Source organism: Drosophila obscura, unplaced genomic scaffold (assembly GCF_018151105.1).
Source record: "Drosophila obscura isolate BZ-5 IFL unplaced genomic scaffold, ASM1815110v1 contig_165, whole genome shotgun sequence".
Taxonomy (NCBI): domain Eukaryota; kingdom Metazoa; phylum Arthropoda; class Insecta; order Diptera; family Drosophilidae; genus Drosophila; species Drosophila obscura.
This window is the reverse complement of record NW_024542752.1, coordinates 363278-384169: the sequence shown is the minus strand read 5'-3', so window position 1 is coordinate 384169 and position 20892 is coordinate 363278. Positions and strand designations below refer to the sequence as shown.

The window sequence follows — 20892 nt, the reverse complement described above, 5'->3', positions numbered from 1 at the left end:
GTCTTGTCTCTGTGTATTAAAAATGTGTATTCAATGTACAATTCTTATAGCTAACATTCTCTTGGTTTGTCGCGGCGTGCATATTTTATGCAGGCAATTATTATTATTATCAAAAATTAACAATATAAATATAAATATATATTGCCGTTAGGTTGTGGGTAGGGCGTGCAATAGTATAGGGTGCGCATGTGGTGTATATTAACAAAACTAAGGATTCTTTGGATGGGCACCAGGAAATGGTCGGAGGGTGGTCCCATCCCATACGCCTCTGAAATGGCGTAATTTGGGTCAGATGTGACGCTTGGGATTACGATTACAATCGAAGATTTCCAACAGCTTGCCACGGGACATCTCCTTGGCCTCCATTAGGCCCAGTTGGTAGATTTCATCATGCATGCTCTTGATCTTCGCTATCAATTCATCGGGCGTCATCTTGGACAGACCTGTGCAAGATTTTTCCCATTTTATTTATTTTTATTACTTTGTGTGGCGATAATAACTCACGGTTTATCTTTGCCATGTCCTCGGCGGTCAGGGTGCTCGGTGGTTCCGTGCTGGGTGAGTACATAGGTGTGTCGCACATTGTGAGGAATTCATCCATGCCAGGAACTATGTACGCACGAGAAGGGCACGTAAGAAAAGGTAGCAAGCGAAATTCACCTTTAACTACTTACATCTCTCGGGCCATTGTACCGGCGATTCGCGGAGCGTTTCCAGCGACATGAGCTCGTCCGCTTTGCATGGGGAGTCGACTGGATCCACCGTAACCTTTTTCTGTTGCTGCTGCTGTGTTAAAATGCGCCCCGACACTGCATTGTCGTCATCAGTTTTTAGTATGGTTTCTAGGATCAAAATGCATAGATCATCAGTTAGGTATTTGGTTGGGTCAGCTATTACCAACCTGGAGCCAGCAGTTCTATGTTCAGATCCGAATTGTTTAACTCTGTTTTGATGCTCATTTTAGAGCAGCAGCAACTTTTACGGATAAAAACAACTATTGCGTCGGGCTGGCGTCCTAGGGATGACAAAGTGGGCAGAGCTTAGGGCTGGCACATTCTGAATAGCTAAGGCGGAACTATCGTAAAAGATACATCTATATGAATATCTCTGGGCAGTGTTGTAAGTCTTCAAAATGCTAATGAAATGTATTTTTAGCCAACAAAGAAATTTTGTTTTGCCGCCTGAAATAAAGCGAAAACAAGTTTGTTGATTATTGCGCATGATTTTTAAATTCTTTCAGGCAGCTGGAAAAACCCACCCCCTCTCCATGTATTGTGCGCTCGCTCTGACTCATGGCTGGCATGAGAGCGAACTCTGCCACTGCTCTGATATAATTTCGCACCGTTCGCGCACACTGGCACACGCACAGTGTCGTACAGAATTCAACGCACAAAAGGGCCCCCAAAAGCACATGTTGGCTGTGTAAATGTTAGGACAGTTGTAGTTATCAAATCCGTTTCAACCAGCTCAAGCACACAATACTGAGTAACGATGGTATGTGCCTGGGCGACACGCCTCTGTCTGCTGCCCTAGTTCTGGGTCAATGGAAATACGTGAATTGTGCTCACTGTGCACATACTTTCACCGCTAACTGTCAAGCCGCGCGCCGCGATACCGCGATGGCCCGAGAGCACTTTCTTTCAGTCATAGCTTCGCTCTCGCTACACTCACCTGTTCCCCCTTTTTAACTTTAGTCCAAAGTTTTTTGTTAAATTTAGTTGCCGCGTCCAACTTTTGAGCAAACCGAATTGCAACAACAATAACCAGGGCCTGTTTTGCGCGCGATTTTCGAACACTTCGAATAATTCCCAGTTCCCATTTGATTTGATTTTTTTTTTCCCGTTGACCACCGTACAAACAGCTTCCGAGTTTGTGCGAGGCCCCCATGGCAGCTAGTAAACTCTCCTCCAAGCAGACCACACTTTTTGAGTCGAAATGTGCGAAGATCTCTGCCTTCTATTTTGACCTGGACAATACTCTGATCCCGACCAGAGCCGGTGACTCCAAGGCTATACGCAAGGTGAATATTGTTGGGATCTGAATTGGGGAAGGGCCAAGCCAACCGAACGCACAACCACACACCCGCCCGCCCGATTTTGGTGCGCGCGCTGTGAGGCAGCGTCTAGAAAATTTTCCACTGCTGAGTGGCGCTGGCTGTTACGTCGTCGAAGCACCCCACCCGACCCGACCCGGACGGATGCGTTCGCACGCGCGAACGAACCCAACAAAAAAAGATTCGTTTGTTCAAGTGTGCAACTGTGTGCATGCACGCGCTCATGTGTGTGTTTGTGTGTGTGTGCTTGTGTACGAGTGCATTTGCATGTGTGTGTGGGGACGGGGCAATGATTGCAGTTTGATCAATGCACTGATACGGCCGGATTACGATTACGATAACGGCAATGATTGGTTTCTGGTAATTAGCAAACAATTTATGTGTGTGTGTGTTTGTTTTATTTACAGCTCTCAGATCTACTTGAGTCGCAGTACCATTTCACCAAAGATGACGCCTTGCTGGCCACTCAGACCTTTTTGAAATCCTTCCGCCGCTGTCCGGACAACACGCAGACCTCGCTGGACTCATGGCGCACCCACCTGTGGCGGGAGTCGCTGCTGCCCAAGTACAAGCACCTCGCCGATGAGATCTATCCACAGTGGCTACGGTTGCGATACCGCTACCTGGCCGTGCCGGCGGACTATGTGCAGCTGCTGACGCGAATGCGTCGGGCCGGCTATGCCCTGGCCCTCATCACGAACGGGCCCTCAAATGCCCAGTGGGAGAAGGTGGCCCGCCTGAATGTGCGCGGCTACTTTGACTGCGTGCTGGTCTCCTCGGATCTGCCCTGGGAGAAGCCCCATCCGGAGATCTTCTATGCGGCCTGCAATTTCCTCAATGTCAAGCCGCACGAGTGCGCCATGATCGGCGACAAGCTGGAGACGGACATCAAGGTGGGTATTTGCCATAAGGGCTATTCACACTGAATACTAACGAGTGCTCCATTTGCATTTCCATAATCCAGGGAGGTCATCTGGCCCAGCTCGGCCTCACCTTTTGGACGCCGCTGAGCAGCAGCAGCTCGGCGGCCCAGTCCCTGGACGATGTCGAGTACAAGCCGCACCACAAGCTCAATCAACTGCTGGAGCTATACAAATATTTTCCCCGTCTCAATGCCATTGCGCAGCCCGACGCGCCATCCACATCCAACCGCCGCGGTAGTTATTTGAGCGGAGGTCTGGCTGGTGCCAGCGGCAGCGGGAGCGGATGCCCTGCCAGCACAAGTAGCCAGAGAAGCCAACCGGAGAAGCGGCAGGTAGCGTATCGCCGTGGCGGATCCTTGCCGGCCATGGACTGCTCGAATAGCGAGGCGGAGAACAGTTGCGACAGCTTCCTTTAAGGGAGAACCCGAGTACCCGAGATTGAGTCTCGACGGAAGGCGGAACTGGCGCACCGCGCCTCGCCTCGCCATTGGTGGAAAATGTACCTTCAGTTTACAAAACTATAACTAAAGAGGAAATAGGAATTAGAGACGGAAACCAATAATCAAGCTTGCAAAGAACGACGAAGAAGAAGAAGAAGTGAATGAAAAGGAAGGATGGATGGATAATTAATTGATGTTAATAAGAGGACAACCAGGCACACGGGAACCGAATGCAGGAATTTAATGTTCAACTATTAGATGGGAGGAACCGAGAACTACGGCGAATCTCGTTTATCTGCCATTAAAACTAAAATTAAGGCTAGAACAGAATCAGAAATACACAAACACAAAAACTAACACTAAAAAAAAAAAAAAAGTCAAACAAAAAATAGTTACAGAAGAAATCACAACACAACACAAAAGGGGAACCAGGGGGAAAAACCAAATGTATTTTTCTAAGCGGACGTTGTTCTTCCACACATTTTTTTGTAAATTGATAAGCGCAATCAAGAAAAAAACAAAACACAAAAAACGAAAAGAAATTGAAAAACGATAAAACAAACAATTAAAATGGAACAAAAGCGAACAAGGAGAAAGTGTCGGATGGGTAAGATGAGTATGTTCGATTTGATTGGAAGAGAAACCGTTAGAATAGCTATTCAAGTACATACATACATGCACATGTGTGTGTGCATGTCGATTGTTAACTATTGTAGTAGTCGTAGCCAGATACCGTTAAAGTTAAGCCGTTGGTTCGAAATTCGAACTAGAATTGAATGCACCATACACACACACACACACACATACTCACGAACACACAGCGACTGCAATGCTGCGGCGAAATTAATAAGGGTATTCCTGGAGGAGATTTGCAGGCACCTTGATCCAACGGCTCTGTTAATGAATTTTTGAATAAACGAAGAAACCTTAATCCATGCGATTATATTTGTTATAAAACGCTTAAATGCTTTAAAAATGTGGTACGATTATGCTACATAAATATAAGCATTACACGCATGCAAAATGCCATTTACTCTCTATTGAAGTCACAATATGTGAAAAAAAAACCAGCAAATGTGTTCGTTTAAAATTGCCTGCTAAGATGACGACGGTCTTCCAATTAATCTAATATTTCGTTTGCTTCAAAGTGGAATCGAATCCGTACTGCAGGTTGCATGAAATCTTTTTGTCCGGAATGCCCATCCATAGTTATCAGCTCCCCTCTACCACCAAAATTCAACCAATCTACCACTTTTTCTGTCGCTTCATGTAAGTCAAGGTTACACCAAGGTTAGGTAGTGGCAAAAGCAATATGCGACTCAAAGAGCGGGAATACCCCATCTTATAAATATTTATAAGCCCATGGATCACTGGATAGCTTACTCACCCCCACCACCAGCTCAATCCCCCAACACAACCGCACATAGTTGATGACATGTACGATTGTGACCGCACGTACAATAGATATGTACATACATACATATGTGTTTATATATTATCTAGGTTGCACTGTTAAACCATCAATAAAGAAAAACCCACAAATACTTAGAATGGAAACTAATTTTCAACAGAGCTTTTATTGGGACTCCCAGGCTGCGGTGGGCCATAAAATTTCCTTGGTGCATAACTAAATAATCGCTGGATTATGATATGTTTATAAATCAGACAATCAGAATTTATAAGCTACATATCATACTATATCTGCCACAATGTGGAACAGGCATTGGCCAATGTTTGCCAGATTCCCAGGCCAGCTGCTAGAAGCGACCCTCTGTCTGTCACCTAATACTTGTCGGTTCTACTTGAACTAATGTTCTTTTAATAAACTGTGACGGGACTGACTTCGTTTTTGTTATCTCTGGTCTTACATTCCGATCAATCGCACTTTGCCATGGCTGGGATTCGTCTTTCATCTCGCTCTGATCGACGTATCCCTGCTCCAAAGGGTGGCCCGGCTGACCGATCCTTTTTTCGTTTATAAAAAACAATTCGTTTTCGTGTATATAGTTTTTGATTTTAATCATAGTAAAATAAGCTTTTTAATGATTTTTTTGTTTGTTTGTTTTGTTTTTTTGTTTATAAACTACAAAATACGCTATACGGTAAAATGGTATATCGCTTGCAGAGTCAGCAAATGAAATGACAACCAACCAACCAACCAACACGGAAATTTGCAGGCAGCAGGGGGGCTAACTTGAACGTCAACTGGCCTTTATAATCGTTTTTGTGTTTTGTTTGCAAATTGCATTTTGTATACCGTTCGTACATAGACAATACATATATTGATTGATATTTATACATACACACATATATATACATATGTGTGTATATATGTATAATCAAGAGTCAAAAAAGTACACAAGACAAAATAAGAATAAAGTACATTACAAATTACACGTTTAAAAATGGAAACGAGCACATTTCACGCAACGCGACTGAAGCATACGAAAAATTTTGCATTTCTTCCAGTTAAAACTGGGGTGGCTAGCTAGGCTTGCACTTGGCTTTCTACACAGTCCTCCTTTCACTTTGCTTAAGTATGTTTTTTTTTTCTCTTCTCAGACTACAAATATACCCTAAGAACCTTTTTATGTTTTGTTTTCCTGGAAATGGATTATACATTATACATACATACATTAGATAATGGACTTGATTGAAAGATACAAAAAAAACATAACGTAACATAACATCATGGAGTAGTTTTAGTTATAGTAGTAGTAGTAGTGGCTATTTGCTATTTGCTGTTGCTGTCGATAGTTATAGCAGTAGTGTTTTTTTGTAGCGTACTGCAACGTTGTCCTCTTATGTGGTAAAAAAAAACAACCATCGTCTGATTTGATGGCCTCTGTCCATGCCCTACTCCTTCCTCTAATTCTACTTCTCTCCTAACTCTCACTCGGGGATTGGCCGTAGTAGTATGTGTTGTTTGCTGTTTTTTTGCTTTTTCGTCTAGTTCCGTGCCGTGGCATTTGTTCCATAGATCTCCTCAATCTTTTTCCTTCGCTTTGTCAGCAGCGGATTGTTTGACTTGTCCAGTGCCTTGATTTGCATCTGCCACAGAGAGAGAAGCATTAGTTTTAGACTTTTAGACTCAAAGTTGGATCGACATACTTGATCGTAATCCACTCGCATGGTGGCCAGGGAGCGGGTCATTTCCTCCTGTACCTCCGGCCAGGTCTCCTCACCCTCCTTGAGCATGCGGCCAGTGCAGAGCGGTGTTTGTGGCACGGCATTGTACTGGGCAATCCACTTGTTGCGTATCACGTCCTGGATGCGCAAACGCTTGCTGGGATCCACATTCAGCATGCCCTTGATCAAATCTTTGGCCGACTGGCTAACGTTCGTCCACTCCGGATCGGGAAAATCGTACTGCCCTGTCCGTATGCGCTTTTTCATCCCCGGCGAAATGGCCAGACCATTGTTGCTGTAGAACGGCGGAAAGCCGCACATTATAATGTACATGACCACTCCCAGCGACCAGATGTCGCAGCTTTTATCGTATTTCTCGGGGCCCAGCACTTCGGGAGCTGAACCAAAATTGAAATAGAATTGGAAATAGTTTAAGCAGGACAGAACTGGACCACGCAATCACTCACCAACATAGTACGGCGTGTAGCAGGGCGTTTGGAGGGTGTCGTTGGTGAAGGTCTCTTTGGCAAAGCCAAAGTCTGTCAGCTTCAGGATCGCATTTGGCTGGGATGTGGTGTAGAGCAAGTTCTCGGGCTTAAGATCGCGATGCGCGATATCGCGGCTATGCAGATAGTCTATCGCCGCACAGATCTCGTGCATTATCTGTGCCGCCTCGCGCTCCGTAAAGGCCCCATCGGCCTTGTCCTGGATGCGCTGGAAGAGCTCACCGCCCTCCATGCATTCCATCACAACCAACAGACACTTTCGGCCGCTGTACGTGTTCTCATAGACATCGATGATGTTGACGATGTGCTTGCAGCCGCTCACACGCCAATGCAGATCGACCTCGCGCCGGGCCTTCTCATTGTCCAGCAACACCTTGAGGGCATAGTTTTGTTTGGTGCGCCGATTGGTGCACTGCACCACCTTGCCGTTGATGCCCAGGCCCAGCACCGTGTCCGAGATCTCATAGTCGTCCACCAGGGCGCTTGTTTTCGGTTGCCGTTGATTCTGCAGCGAAAGCATTCTGATTGGGCTGATCTCTGACTGAAGTTCGGACAGAAAGGTAGAAATTATTAATAAAATGGCTGCACAGCCCGCCCACGTTCCATTTAAAAACGGTTTTCACACAGCCCCCACGGCCGGATAGGGGCTCCCGCCCGCCATAAGATAACGCCGCAGCGGCAGCGACAACGTAGGTAGCGATAAAACAATCAAAAAATAAATGCGGGGGTGGGTGGGGATAGCACAAAAAAAAACAAGACGCAAACCGAGAACAAAAAGCTGCATTTTGATGGCGATTGGGCAATATGCAGATGAGATGAACACTCGATCTCGGTTTGAATCAAATTGCATGCAATCAGCCTCATACAGCGTTCCCCGCCATTCGGTTTTCACAACCAGGTGGGTGGGAGAGAGCGTTGGCAGGCCTCGGGCCCAATTAAGCGCACTCGGTGAATACTTTTAGTTGGGGGAAAATATTACACAATTTACATGAAGCAGGCTGTCATGTCAGCGGACAGTGGAGCGGCAAGCAAGAGAACAGAAACTGCATATGCTCCATCACACTATCGAATGGGTACTATCGATAAGCGTGTGTGTGTGTATGTCGGAGGAGCGGGAAAGAAAATCGTACCATGGTTAGTCCGCGAGACCTGTCTCTTGAAAATATCATAAACGGCTCCAGTTGGAAACAGAGCGAGAGAGAGAGCGGAGCGGCGGACGAGGCGGCGGAGTGCCTTATTACCTTGTTATTATAATACATTTTCCGTAACTGCATATGCTCCACTTTATCGGAACGGGGAGTAGCGCTATCGATACAAGGCGTATGCGTGTGTGTTTTCGTGCTGATGTGTGAGTGTGCTTATTTGGATCTGACGAAATTGATGGCCCTATTTTTGTTATTGCTTATTTCAAGTACATTACGCCCAGAACACACGCAGCGCAGCTTTTTTGCCGTGAAAATACAATTTGGTTTGCTGCTGAATTGCGGGCAATCGAAGCATAATCAAACCACTGCTCTTTCCACTTTCTCACACACACCCACAAACGCGGCTCACACGCGCGCACACAAATGCAAACAATGCGTCATGTTTTCTCACTAGTAACTAGTATTTTTCTATTTGTTTAGCGCCGATTTTCAGTTTTCACTCTCTCGATCCCCCTCCCCACTCGTCGCGCACAGAATAAACTATGCCTGCGATGGGGAATAGTTCTGTGCAAGATACATAGATGCCTTTTCTGGACTTGTGTCAAGGGTCACGCATTCCAGTGATTTCTGCTTTCTTGCCGAGTACAACACTTCTCATTATCACCTTTTTATTTAGCTGATTTGTATTTACCTTAAGGTATTTGTTTTCACCGTGCTATGTAACGAACAAAAAAAGAACAATAAACAACACGAAAATTATAGTTCGACTTATCGATAATTTTCAAACTATCGGTGACACGGACGGTGTGACCTTTTGCGCGGGAGCATAAAAATGCTCATTTATACTAGTCAACTGTATGTATTGCATCTTACGTAATCGGTCACTAAACAGTCTTTTTTTAAATTATCCACTACATTAAATACTAAATCAAAGTGCATAGGTCTTAGGGTGACGACACATGGTATTGATATATATTTAGCCATATATTCATCAATAACATTTCATGATAGCCATTGATCTTAATTTACATATATGCACTGATATTCGTTTAATTTTTAGGTAACAATAGTTAAACGTTCTTGCGTCACCTTCTTAATAAAATGGTGCATTGTCGGATGGCCAGTGCGACCATAGCCACAAAAATACCATACATTTTGGCTAGAATTCTAGTATTTTATAGGGGTTTTTTCCCGCTCCCCACCATATGCCACAATGTATTTTTTTATGTCATCAAGCGGCACAAAATAAAGAAACCAGAAACCCCCATTCACAGCTATAAATCGACAATAACACGATATTATCAATTAAAACGAGCTTCAAATTACACCTAGCACGCGCCCCTCTGCGCCACCTGCTCAGCATAACAAGATGTCAACACGTCGCCAGGCCATCACGCTGTACCGGAATTTATTGCGGGAATCGGAAAAGCTGCCAGCTTACAACTTTAGGTTCGTGTGTGATGAAATACATTAGAATCACGATAATTGTTATAATTACACCTTTTCCCACCCCATCCACAGAATGTACGCTGTTCGCAAGATACGCGACACATTCCGCGCCAACAAGGCCATTGGAGACTTTGCTGAAATCGATCGTCAAATGGAGGCGGGCAAACAGAATCTGGAGCTGTTACGGCGGCAGGTGAGTGGTGTGGGGTGGTGCATCAGCTGTCAGACCGCGTGCACGCATTGCCACTGTTGATTATTGACTGGACTGTGCCTTATCGGGATCGGTTTCGACGTCAGTGTGATAAGTGTTTCAGTTTGTTAACCTATTCCATGACGTTTGTAGGTCATCATCGGCCACCTATACAAGGCGGACAAGCTGGTGATCGAGAATAAGAAAACACTAAGCCCCTTGGATGACTGAGAGGACGCCGCCAAGCAGGACTTTCCCCTGCTGTACAAAAGCCTGTTCGCAGATTAATATTTACAACTCGAAAGACTCGTTACACACAATTCTAGTTGGATAAAGCTTTTTGCCCCATTGTTGATCTTATGGATGTCAAGTTATATAGGCCTTATTTTTGAACCACCAGTGAAAGAATCATCGCTATCGTTTGCTAGCAAAAAACACCAATTTAATATTATGTTTAAAAACAATATGAAATTATATATACATACATACATATATATATATTAACGTTATAAATAGGTACTGCTACCCTAAAAAAAAAATCAAAACAATTGTAAACTTGTGTTACAGCAGCTCCGCTCCCCAGGAGGGAGTTCCAACTATGTAGTACCTTATGACATGGAATCATGGAATGTGTGTTGCGTTGTGTGTGTGTGTGGGTGGTGGGAAGGGGGAGGGACGGTAGCCTATGCCTGATATGTGCTGGCCGAAACATTGCCGCCGGTGCCCGTCCAGTTGGTGTGATGGAACTTGCCCTCGTCCCCGAGCAGCTCGTAGGTGTGGGCCCCAAAGTAGTCGCGCTGGGCCTGCAGCAGATTGGCGGGCAGCTTGGCGGTGCGATAGCCATCGTAGAAGCTCAGGGCGGTGGAGAGCGCTGGCACCGGAATGCCCCAGCGGAAGGCATTGGCCACCACCTCGCGCCACGAGTCCTGGCCCCGCTCAATGGCCTTCTTGAAGAAATCGTCCAGCAGCAGGTTGGACAGCTGCGGCTGAGATGTGTAGGCGTCCTTGATGTTGCCGAGAAAGACGCTGCGTATGATGCAGCCGCCGCGCCACATCAGTGCAATGCCACCGTAGTTCAGCCTCCAGCTGTTATCCTTGGCCGCCTCGCGCATCAGCATGAATCCCTGTGCGTAGCTAACAATCTTGGCACAGTACAGGGCGTGCTTGATGTCGTCCAGGAACTTGGTCACATTTGCAACGCTCGGCTTCGCTGAGGGACCCTTGAGCACGCCGCTGGCATGGACGCGCTCCTGCTTGAGGGCGGACAGGCAGCGGGAGAAGACAGCCTCGCCGATGAGCGTCACGGGAACGCCGTACTGCAGGGCGGCAATGGCCGTCCACTTGCCCGTACCCTTCTGGCCGGCCGTATCCCGAATTCGCTCCAGCAGATGTCCCTTGCTGTCTTTGTACTTGAGGATGTCGCGCGTGATTTCGATGAGGAAAGAGTCCAGCTCGGCCGAATTCCACTTGCCGAACTCGTCGGCCATCTGGGGGGCGGACAGACCCAGGCTCTGCATAATGTGGTAGGCCTCGCAGATCAACTGCATGTCCCCGTACTCGATGCCATTGTGCACCATCTTCACAAAGTGGCCCGCGCCCCCATCGCCGACCCACTCACAGCAGGGCTCGCCATCGGCCTTGGCGCAGATGGCTTGGAAAATGGGCTTAATCAGGGGCCAGGCGGCCTCGTGTCCGCCGGGCATCAGGGAGGGTCCGTGACGGGCACCCTCCTCGCCACCGCTGACGCCTGAGCCCACAAAGAGCAGGCCCAGCTTCTCCAGCTCGGCGCAGCGACGCGACGTGTCCTGGTACTCAGAGTTGCCGCCATCAATGATCACATCGCCGCGGGAGAGCAGCGGCACCAGTTGCTCGATGAAGTCGTCGACGGCACTGCCGGCTGAAACGTGGATTGGAAAAGCATAGAGCGCGATTAGACAAGGTTAATTGGCTGTTCTGCCGATTTAGAAAGTCACGCAGCCAGTCCGAATCATGGCTAACCTTGATTTGAGGTCACCCCCAAGTCGTCCCTTGCCCGGACTCGGCGCACCAAGCACTTCTCCAGCCCCAGATAAGGCCAACAAGTATTTATGATAGCATTTGATCTATCTATCTATCTAGCGGTCGTTATTAGGTACAGTACATATGTATGTATAAGTATATTAAGAATGAATCACTGCTGGCATTGTGTAAAAACGAGCCAAGCGGATGGCTACAGATTGTTTGTACTACCAAAACGTGCGAGGAAGTCCCCACCTTCACCACTGGTGGCACTGTCACAGCAGTCGCCTCATTATGTGTGACCTATAATGAATGTCAGAGAATTTCGGTAGGTAGGGTGGGAGAAAAGCTCTCCCATGTGTTCCAAACAGCTTAGAGAGATAAGCCGGCCACGCAAATTAACATGCGAGAACAGCCATTTGCATACGTGTGCGCGTGTATGTATGTGCATATTTGCATTAGAGATGAGCATCACTTCTGTGGAGTAACAGTGAAAGTCACTAAATGTGACTTGGAGGAGATATTCAACGTACCCATGTGTGGGTGAAAGTGATTGCATCTATTGTGGAAGTCAAACCCGGAATATGATTTATTTTGTGATGCATTTGCACACCTCTCTTGTTGGATTCCTACTCATCTCTATTGCATACAAAAGTCACAGTTACACAAATCACAGCTCCAAAGGAAAATGCGCACCACTGAGATTAGAACAACAACAAACCAAATTTGATATCGTTGAATGGATAGCTTGATATCGCCGCTCAGTAAGCAGATCATAATTATACTCTCACTCACTCCATTTCTTGCACTCCCTATCCCGCACCGCACAATGGATTGAGCTTGCAAAAAAAAAAACACACCGCAACAGCAACAACAAAACGATTGATGACATTGCTTTGACTTCCACACACGCACACACACACATGAAAACACGCACACCGGGAGAGGTGCAGGGTACGAGCGCGTTCGGCTGGCTTCACGCCACAACGACCAAAAACCGCACTTAAGCCGCTTACAATAGCAGGTTTTAAAAGCCAAAAATATCACTAATACAATTTGAAATCTTGTTGAAGGGTGGGGGGGGGGCTGTGCCAACTTACCCTTGACCAACAGCATAATTTTGCGCGGCGTTTTCAGTTTCTCGACCATGTCCTTCAGTGACTCAGCGCCAATCACATTTGTGCCTTTGGCCTCGTTGGCGAGGAAATCTTTGACCTTGGCCACCGTGCGATTGTAGGCGCACACCACAAACCCCTTCTCATCCATATTCAATATGAGATTCTGGCCCATCACGGCCAGCCCAATGAGTGCAATGTCAGCTTTTCTGTGAAGAAACAGGCGAAATGCAGCAGGTGCAAGCAAAGGGTGTTAATTGCAATCACTTTTATCATTCGTGCCGTTAGTTTCGCTTACCCGCTCATCTTGTTGTCGCTTCCTTTTTTTCAAAAAAAAAAAATGTACTGAGGAGAACTAATTTCGTTTTTTGTTTCTGATGTTTTTTGCGGTGCTTCTGTCGAATGTTTTTTCACGATCGATCTGCCACTTGGCGTTGCCACTCTGCATGTGAACTTGGAGCTTTTGGGGCCATTTATACTAGCTCATGGAACCAAGGTGTGCATTATACAAGGTGGTGTATATTCACTCTCTTTCGGGTATTTGTTTTTTTTGCGCCTCAAATTAAACGCACAAGTGGGAGTTGTGTTTTGGTATGAAAAAAAAACACTCATTTCCAAAACGCATTCACGCAATTACGAACCAAAACACGCACACCAAGAGCGAGAGAGAGAGCCAAAGAGGCAAAACTCTCTCACCTCACTCCACCTTGAGCCGCCCTCTATCTTCTGCTACGTCTTGATCACGCATGCTAGAATTCTCTCTCCGTTTCTCTCTCCGCGTGTGTGTGTGGATCATGAACTTCACCCATGAACGACCGTTAAAGCGATGTGTTTGAATTACGTTTATGGAGGCGTTTCGGCACTGAGTTACTGTGTACTTTTGTTGGAGAGAAAGAAAATCTGCCATAAATAATGGACAGTTTTTACGTTCGTATAATTTGGGCATGCAGTGCCTTAATTCAAGGTCGATTTTGCAGAAACGAAAGAAATAAAAGGCAAAGGAATCGATTATAGCGTTTATTAGCACTATTTTTACTCACATGCATGTGAGTAGTCACTCTTTCGACCTAGCACTGTACACATTTAAAGCCCAATGAAATGATTTTTTACACATTTTATTAAGTATACTTTACACGGATTACAAGTTACAATTAAAAAAAAAAAAATTGTTGCTACGAAAAAAAAAGAATTTTTTAGCTGGATGAGATGGTATCTTTATAAATGCATTTATCTGTATGTATGTATGTATCGTTTGTCTATCACCGAGAAGGAGCCATTTCAGTTGAGAACCTTGTATGGATTAAGGATGCCATTGGGGTCGAGGAGCTTCTTCATGTCGCGCATCCAGTCGATGGCCACCGTATTCTTCGAGTAATGCAGATAGTCCTTCTTGAGGAATCCAATGCCATGCTCGGCACTAATGCTGCCCTTCAGCTTGGACGTGTACTCGTAGACGAAAGGCTCGACACGCTTATAGATCTCGTCATTGAACTCGTCGCAGGAGACATTCAGATGCAGGTTGGAGTCGCCCAGGTGGCCGTAGCCGCAGACGATGGTGGCCAGGGAGCCGCAACGCTCCCGCATCACGTCCACAATGTTGTAGAAATCGCGCAGCGGCAGTGAGATGTCATACTTGAAGCAGAAGCTCTTCTCGATGAGGCCCAGGGGTACCATTTCGCGTATTTTCCAGATTTCCTGCACCTTCCCGGGATCGCCAGTGACAGTGCCATCCTGGATTTCGCCCCTCTCCATACCGTCGCCGATGAACTGATTGATCTTCTCCTCGTCATGGTCGCCGTTGCTGCCCGATGTCTCGATCAGCATGTAGAAGGGAAAGCCCGAGATGGGGGCACTGTCAAACAGATGCAATGCAAATGATGTTAGAGCTTTTAGAAAGATCCTTGCCGGAGATCAGAGATCAAATCCTTGCCACTTACTTGAGGAACTTGAACTGCTGGAGCGCCGTGTTCAGGGCCCGCTCGTCAATCAGCTCGCACGAGCTGAGAATCTCGCCAAGATTGCGCTTGGCGCTGACGAATGTCTTGAGGACGTCGTCGAACGAGTTGAGCCCAATGAAGGCCACATTGACAGCCTTCGACGAGTGTGGACACAGCATCGAGAGCTTCGTGATCACGCCCAGTGTGCCCTCGGACCCAATGAACAGATGCTTCATATGGTAGCCCGTATTGTCCTTCTTGAAGTTCGACATCAGATCGAGCACCTGACCATTGGCCAGCACCGCCTCCACGCCCAGCACAGAGCCGTGCAGATTGCCGTACCGCACCACACGCACTCCGCCCGCATTCGTGGACACATTGCCACCGATGTGGCAGCTGGCCTTGGCACCCAGATCCAGCGGCACCGTCAGACCCACGTCCCTGGCCCGCTGGTCAAAGTTCTCCAGAATGCAGCCCGACTCGACGACCGCAATGCCCGTGACCTCGTCCACGGACAGCACCTTGTTCAGCCGCTGCAGCGACAGCACAATCTCATCGCAGATGGGCACCGAACCGCCCACCAGTCCCGTATTGCCGCCCTGTGGCACCACGGCCAGTTTCCGTTCGTTGCAGTGCCGCAGAATGGCGGCTACTTCCTCAGTGTTGCCGGGCTTTAGAACCAGCTTGCTGTTGCCTGAAAGCGACAAAATCAATCAATCAATCAATCGGAATAAAATTAAGAAGAAAACAGAGCTCCTTAGAGCTTTACGTGGGTTAAGCAATTTTAGTTGGAAGAGTGGGATGGGATGGGGGGAAGTTAATAAATATAATCGTAAAAGAAACTTGTGGCGACTTGTGGTCTGTTTTAATAGTAATTATAAAGATTTCTCCTTATCTTTTTATGCTAAGAAACGAACGTTGGTACCAGCGAGAGGGGAATGAAATGATATGAAGGATATAGACAAAGTTTTATAAGTATCCGAGGTAGAAAGTGACAGATTTTGTATAGCGTAATTGCATGCCAAAAGTTAAAGTCTAAAGAAAACAGAAAAATAATCGTATGGAATGCATACGATAGTTGGATGGTGCCCAGGAATATCATACCACGTATCCGCTTGAGAAAGCAAATGTTATATCCCTCTAGATCTTCAGTGAGGACATGATTCTTGCCCAGCAGCTTCTCAAAGTGGCTCACATCCTTGTCGCTCAGCGTGGCATAGTTGCCACGTTGCACATTGTCCGTGATCTACCATTAAAGAGTGGCAAATAAAAATTTATAAAATTTCATTTTGTGCACAACTGTACGGGGGAGGGGAGGAGTGTACCGGCTGCCGGCTGTGGTAGATGGTGATGTGGTGGTGGCAGGCATCAACCACCATTTGCTTAAACGGGTAAGTAATGAAATAGTGCGATGCCACGCCCACGTTGCAACCACCACCATTCCACAGGGCAGCGCAGCCCAAAACTCACCGCGCTGCGAATACTCGTCGCTGCCTACCTGTGTGAGCTCCGGCATCGGTGCCCCGCTGCCCGCCATCGTCCTTACGGTCATGGACGTGGTCGTCGTCTGTGTGGGCGCACGCATTAGGGGGGTGGCGCTGGTCGCCAATCTGCGCATTTGCAGGAGCCGCTGGAAGCGCATGTTGGATGTGTCGGGGTAGCTCTAGGAGGGGCTCTAGCTTAATCCTTTATTCGTTTCTTCTTTGGTCAGAGGCTGCAATGAGAGAGAACATAAATGATAAGAACGGAAACCAGTCGGACGCTGCCGATAGCCCCAATCGATCTTCAGACCAGCCAGCCACTGGTGAGTATCTTAAGCACCTACTACTTGAGGTTGTTTTTATGAACACACCAATCCGCTCCACAACGCCACTCGTATCGCACTGATAGGCCCCCACACAGAGAAATCAACGAGAACTTTTCCACTGCCCAGGCACGCTCTATCGCAGTGATTAGTGGTGGGCCCACACTACCACCACTGGCCTGCTGCTATCAGTGGCTGGCCCCCACTTGTGGGGGCAGTAACAGTAACGCATGCAGGAATTAGCATATTTATTTTGGGACACACACACGCACACGCACACACACAGCACCAGAGACAAAACGCAAAAGAAAAAAAAAAGAAGGCAAGGCAAACACAATGGTACGAGTATCGTCTGGTCAGGTCTGGTCTGGTTTTGGGTCGAAAAGTGCAGCACAGAGTCAAAATCTTTATGATTGCGCCTGGTTTATCGCTTCCAGGTAAAGGTAAAACCCGAATAGTGATCATAAACCCATTTAGGGAATACATATTGCTACCTGCCCGAAACGGATCTCGGATCTGTCTGCATTTGCCAGGGGGGATTAGGAGAACCGAACCTGCATTGTTGTGCGGATTTTTGTTTTGTCCGGCAAAATATATATATTTTATGTAGTCAAAAATAACTATTATTATTCGATATGTACAGATCTATGCAATCTAAATTTTTAACATTTATGTTACATATGCATAGTCCTTACTGTACTTGGATCCACACGTATTATTTACTGAACATTAAGGCAAAAAAAAAATTAATTAAAAAAATTGCTATAAATGCTGTAATAAAATTACGTTTATAAAAATGAGTAAATCTTATAGATAATTGATTCATTTAGCGCGTACAAATCACGCTGAAAAAGCTGTTAAAATTGATATTTTGCGCATTTCCATTCCAAAAACCGCTTGAATAGGTTTCAGCCCCAGCCCTGGGCTGATCACAAGTTTTTATTTTAATTTTGTTTGTTTATTTCACCTACGAGAGCAAACGAGTGTTTTCCGCTCTTTCCACACATGTGTGTGTGTGTGTGTGTTTATTGCATCGAAAGATTATTGCGTCTTGGTATGGGTGCACGCGTGTGCGAGAGGAAGGTGTATCACAATGTTCGTAGATGATAAGCGAGAGAGATGGGCTTATCAGCACGGAACCTACGTACATGTATGTGAAACCGGTTGTAAAACAAAACAAACACAACACAAGCATTCGTTCATCAATTCAATTTAATTCAATGTCATTGCTTATCGCGCGGCGTTAATAGAAATATACACACAATTAAATCCACACAAGTGGCAGCATCGTACCGTTCCGTTTATGGTAGCAGCATTTTTGTACCATAAAATTAAGTGAATTTGTTATAAATACCATCGAAATGAGAGCTACACGCGTCTACAATAGCCACCACAGAGCTCCCTCTTTCACTCTCCCCCTCTCTCTCTCTCTGGCTCCGGAATAGAAATTCACTAAAAAGCACTTAAAAGCAAAACAAATTTCTTGTTGTTATTTACATATACGATTTGTATTAGATAGATCATTGAAATCCTCTGCAAATATCCATATATATGTATGTATGTTGGTACCTGTGACTGGTTTTACTTGCGCGTGCAACAGAGCAAAGCGTCTAAATCGTAATCACAACAAACTAAAACTAAACATCAACCAAACATTCCACAACGTACACAAACGTTCAATCAATCCCACACATATGATCGCAGCTAAAGCTCTCTCTCTCTCTCTCGTTATCTTTAGCTTTTGTCGCTTGAACCATATACATATATGGGAGAGACATTCGGGAGAGTGAATGTGTCGTATTATGTGTGGTCGGTCTATGTCAAAAACGTGTAGAAATACATAGCTTTTGTAAGTTTACCTTCCTACCTACAAAATTCGGGTCAGATCTTTCTGGCGCGAACGGTTAAGCAGAATATTACTGCTAGTTATGATATTTTCTATTTTGGCTAACTCTAGTTCTGCTACTGCACATGCTAGGTGGGTGGGCTTTGGTCTATCGACCATATTTGCACGAACTTTTCTGGAAAAAAGTGTGTTGTTCATTTCTCTTCCTTAACCTTAACTTCCGGCCACAAAATGTGGCTCCCTCCCGGTCCTCTAAGTCGTGTAAATCACTGAGGATATCATTTTGATGTAGGCACCAAATGGAGGCGTACAACATTTTCTCCCAAATTTCCCAGGCCATTGACTGACCCTCCAGGTACATTCTGAAATTAAAATTGTTTGACAATTAATCGTAATGACAAACCGTTGCGGAGACTTACTTAACCCCATGATTTGTAAATCGTGCGATTTTACATAATTTACAAGTTCCCTGATTAGATCCGATGCCAAATCACGAATTTCACCATTCTGGGGATCAGATAAAAGTAAAGTCTTGTCCATGATTACCCACCGTAGAATGTCCTTGATGAATAGCTACAGCTACAATTGGATATTTATAATAAATATGGTACATAATAATAATAGTTGCTCACATGTTGTTTAAATCTCGGTTTATTGGGAGGATTGGCCACCGATCCATTTGGCTGGCTATATTCTCGTTCTTTTGTTTCATCAACTGTGTTTTGCCCAATCCGGCAGCATGTCCTTGGATTTACACCCAATAGCAGTAATTGTACCAAGCTTGATCCAAAAAAGTCCATCGGAACACGATCCATGATGATATAATAAAGGTGTTCAGACCTCACTTCAAGAGTCTAAAAATTTGTATGCATAATAACAACCGCAGATGTGTATGATTTAATATAGTTTACTTAACACTTGGGAATGACCACACACTATTATATTTTATGGACTGCGAGCCCTTAACAAGATTTGGACTATTTTCTTGCAGAAAGCTCTTTGAGCCACGACGTCCAGCCAGAGTTGCCCACAATGCCCACTGCACAATGTGCGCAAAAAGCAATTGCGAAATACAAGCCCAATTGTTGGTGGTCACACTAGACGGATTTTTCTTCTCTTTTTTTGGTGCTCAATATTTATTGTTCATTTCAATATAATTATGCCCATAAGTTTGCATATGTAAACCGTATGTTCAATACACAAAAAAAAAAACCACTCCACTAATTAAGCGTAGCCACTTTTTCTCAGTCAAACTTTCCATTAAGATGCAAACCTTCAGCCTTGCGGGCAAGACTTTTCTATCTGATTCGTCTAGGTCCTGTTTTATATAGTTTACTTACCACTTGGCGATGATGGTTATGCACGCGTTAATTGTATAGCTCGATGCCTTAAAACAAATTCGATCGCCACTGCCACCTAACACAAAATGTGCAGAAAATTACTGCAAAAGAAGAGCGAAACAAAATCCCATTTAAAGGTATTAACCATCACAATTTTTTGTTCTATTCAATATTTTAATGGGGTTACGGCGTAAGTTTTACGCTTATTTGTTTATGTACTTTATGCCTATATTAAGTTTATTAAATAGAAAAAAAAACACTCTTTACGCGTAGACGCTTTTTCTTTGTCGAAATTTCCATCCAGATGCAAATCTTCAGCCTCCTTTTTCCCGTCATTCTCTTCATTAAGCTTATAATTCCATTCATTTGATTACAACTGTTATAAACTGTGCTATGAACTCACCACACGACCAGGCCACGCCCACCACGGCCACCTAAGAGCGAGAGAGAGAGAGAGAGATATATGTCATGCACTCGACAGAAGTGTCGGAATCCCTATGGCTGTCCTTGTCTTGCGCGCAGCAACAGATGACACTCCCACCCCAGGTCGTCTCCCCCGTACAGAAGCGCGCCCACCAACGTTCCGTCGGCATTTTGTGTGGGGAGGGAAGTTGAAAAGGGGTACGGCACCACATTATAATATACCTACATATGTACATATATAGGAAGAATCTCTGGCAGTGCGCTGTCCCTGTCCCACTGGGGGGAGGGGGAAAAAAACTAATTTGTTGAAACCGAAACAAAATGGAGAACGTTAATCAGTTAACGAATTTGAGCTGGAAAGTTCCACCCAACCATGTTGTAAGTATTTGCGGATAGGAACTAGACTTATTTCAGATACACGGTAGATGATATGGAACCTAAGGAATACCCCATGCATAGCACTTGGACGTACATACGGCATAGCGACATATCTCCGCCCAGAATTTAGCGACATATGTATCTCCTGCTGAAAAATGTATGGCAGGAGCTATGTCGCCCGGAGATATGTCGTTACCCCGTACATACAATCAGACT

The 20892-nt window shown here is 45.6% G+C and overlaps 6 protein-coding genes across 8 annotated transcripts; 2 read left to right on the top strand and 4 right to left on the bottom strand.

The window, feature by feature from the left end:
* Positions 1-8: 8 nt before the first annotated feature.
* Positions 9-1146, bottom strand: LOC111070708 (protein lin-52 homolog). The gene is made up of 4 exons (XM_022361441.2): positions 902-1146; positions 675-842; positions 505-609; positions 9-443 (listed from the first exon to the last, which is right to left on the bottom strand). Exons 1-4 carry the CDS (start codon positions 957-959, stop codon positions 289-291), a joined length of 486 nt encoding a protein of 161 aa, XP_022217133.1. The 5' UTR covers positions 960-1146; the 3' UTR covers positions 9-288.
* A 611-nt stretch (positions 1147-1757) lies between these two features.
* Positions 1758-4347, top strand: LOC111070706 (N-acylneuraminate-9-phosphatase). The gene is made up of 3 exons (XM_022361439.2): positions 1758-2020; positions 2461-2946; positions 3018-4347. Exons 1-3 carry the CDS (start codon positions 1886-1888, stop codon positions 3390-3392), a joined length of 996 nt encoding a protein of 331 aa, XP_022217131.2. The 5' UTR covers positions 1758-1885; the 3' UTR covers positions 3393-4347.
* A 1355-nt stretch (positions 4348-5702) lies between these two features.
* Positions 5703-8992, bottom strand: LOC111070705 (MAP kinase-activated protein kinase 2). Its single transcript, XM_022361436.2, has 4 exons — positions 8888-8992; positions 7013-7592; positions 6528-6943; positions 5703-6467 (listed from the first exon to the last, which is right to left on the bottom strand). Exons 2-4 carry the CDS (start codon positions 7569-7571, stop codon positions 6366-6368), a joined length of 1077 nt encoding a protein of 358 aa, XP_022217128.1. The 5' UTR covers positions 7572-7592; positions 8888-8992; the 3' UTR covers positions 5703-6365.
* Positions 8993-9398: 406 nt separating this feature from the next.
* Positions 9399-10352, top strand: LOC111070709 (protein bcn92). The gene is made up of 3 exons (XM_022361442.2): positions 9399-9645; positions 9718-9838; positions 9989-10352. Exons 1-3 carry the CDS (start codon positions 9566-9568, stop codon positions 10064-10066), a joined length of 279 nt encoding a protein of 92 aa, XP_022217134.1. The 5' UTR covers positions 9399-9565; the 3' UTR covers positions 10067-10352.
* On the bottom strand, positions 10251-13401 carry LOC111070704 (6-phosphogluconate dehydrogenase, decarboxylating). Its single transcript, XM_022361434.2, has 3 exons — positions 13247-13401; positions 12934-13157; positions 10251-11732 (listed from the first exon to the last, which is right to left on the bottom strand). The coding sequence occupies exons 1-3, from the start codon at positions 13252-13254 to the stop codon at positions 10519-10521; spliced, it is 1446 nt and encodes a 481-aa protein (XP_022217126.1). The 5' UTR covers positions 13255-13401; the 3' UTR covers positions 10251-10518.
* Positions 13402-13953: 552 nt separating this feature from the next.
* On the bottom strand, positions 13954-18354 carry LOC111070702 (D-2-hydroxyglutarate dehydrogenase, mitochondrial). 3 transcript variants are annotated; one of them, XM_022361432.2, is made up of 5 exons: positions 18259-18354; positions 16384-16599; positions 15990-16131; positions 14886-15579; positions 13954-14800 (listed from the first exon to the last, which is right to left on the bottom strand). In XM_022361432.2, the coding sequence occupies exons 2-5, from the start codon at positions 16525-16527 to the stop codon at positions 14227-14229; spliced, it is 1554 nt and encodes a 517-aa protein (XP_022217124.1). In that variant the 5' UTR covers positions 16528-16599; positions 18259-18354; the 3' UTR covers positions 13954-14226. The 3 variants fall into 3 exon arrangements, with proteins under 3 accessions (XP_022217124.1, XP_022217122.1, XP_022217123.1); XM_022361430.2 differs by lacking the exon at positions 18259-18354 and adding an exon at positions 16711-16817; XM_022361431.2 differs by lacking the exon at positions 18259-18354 and adding an exon at positions 16707-16798.
* Positions 18355-20892: the final 2538 nt, after the last annotated feature.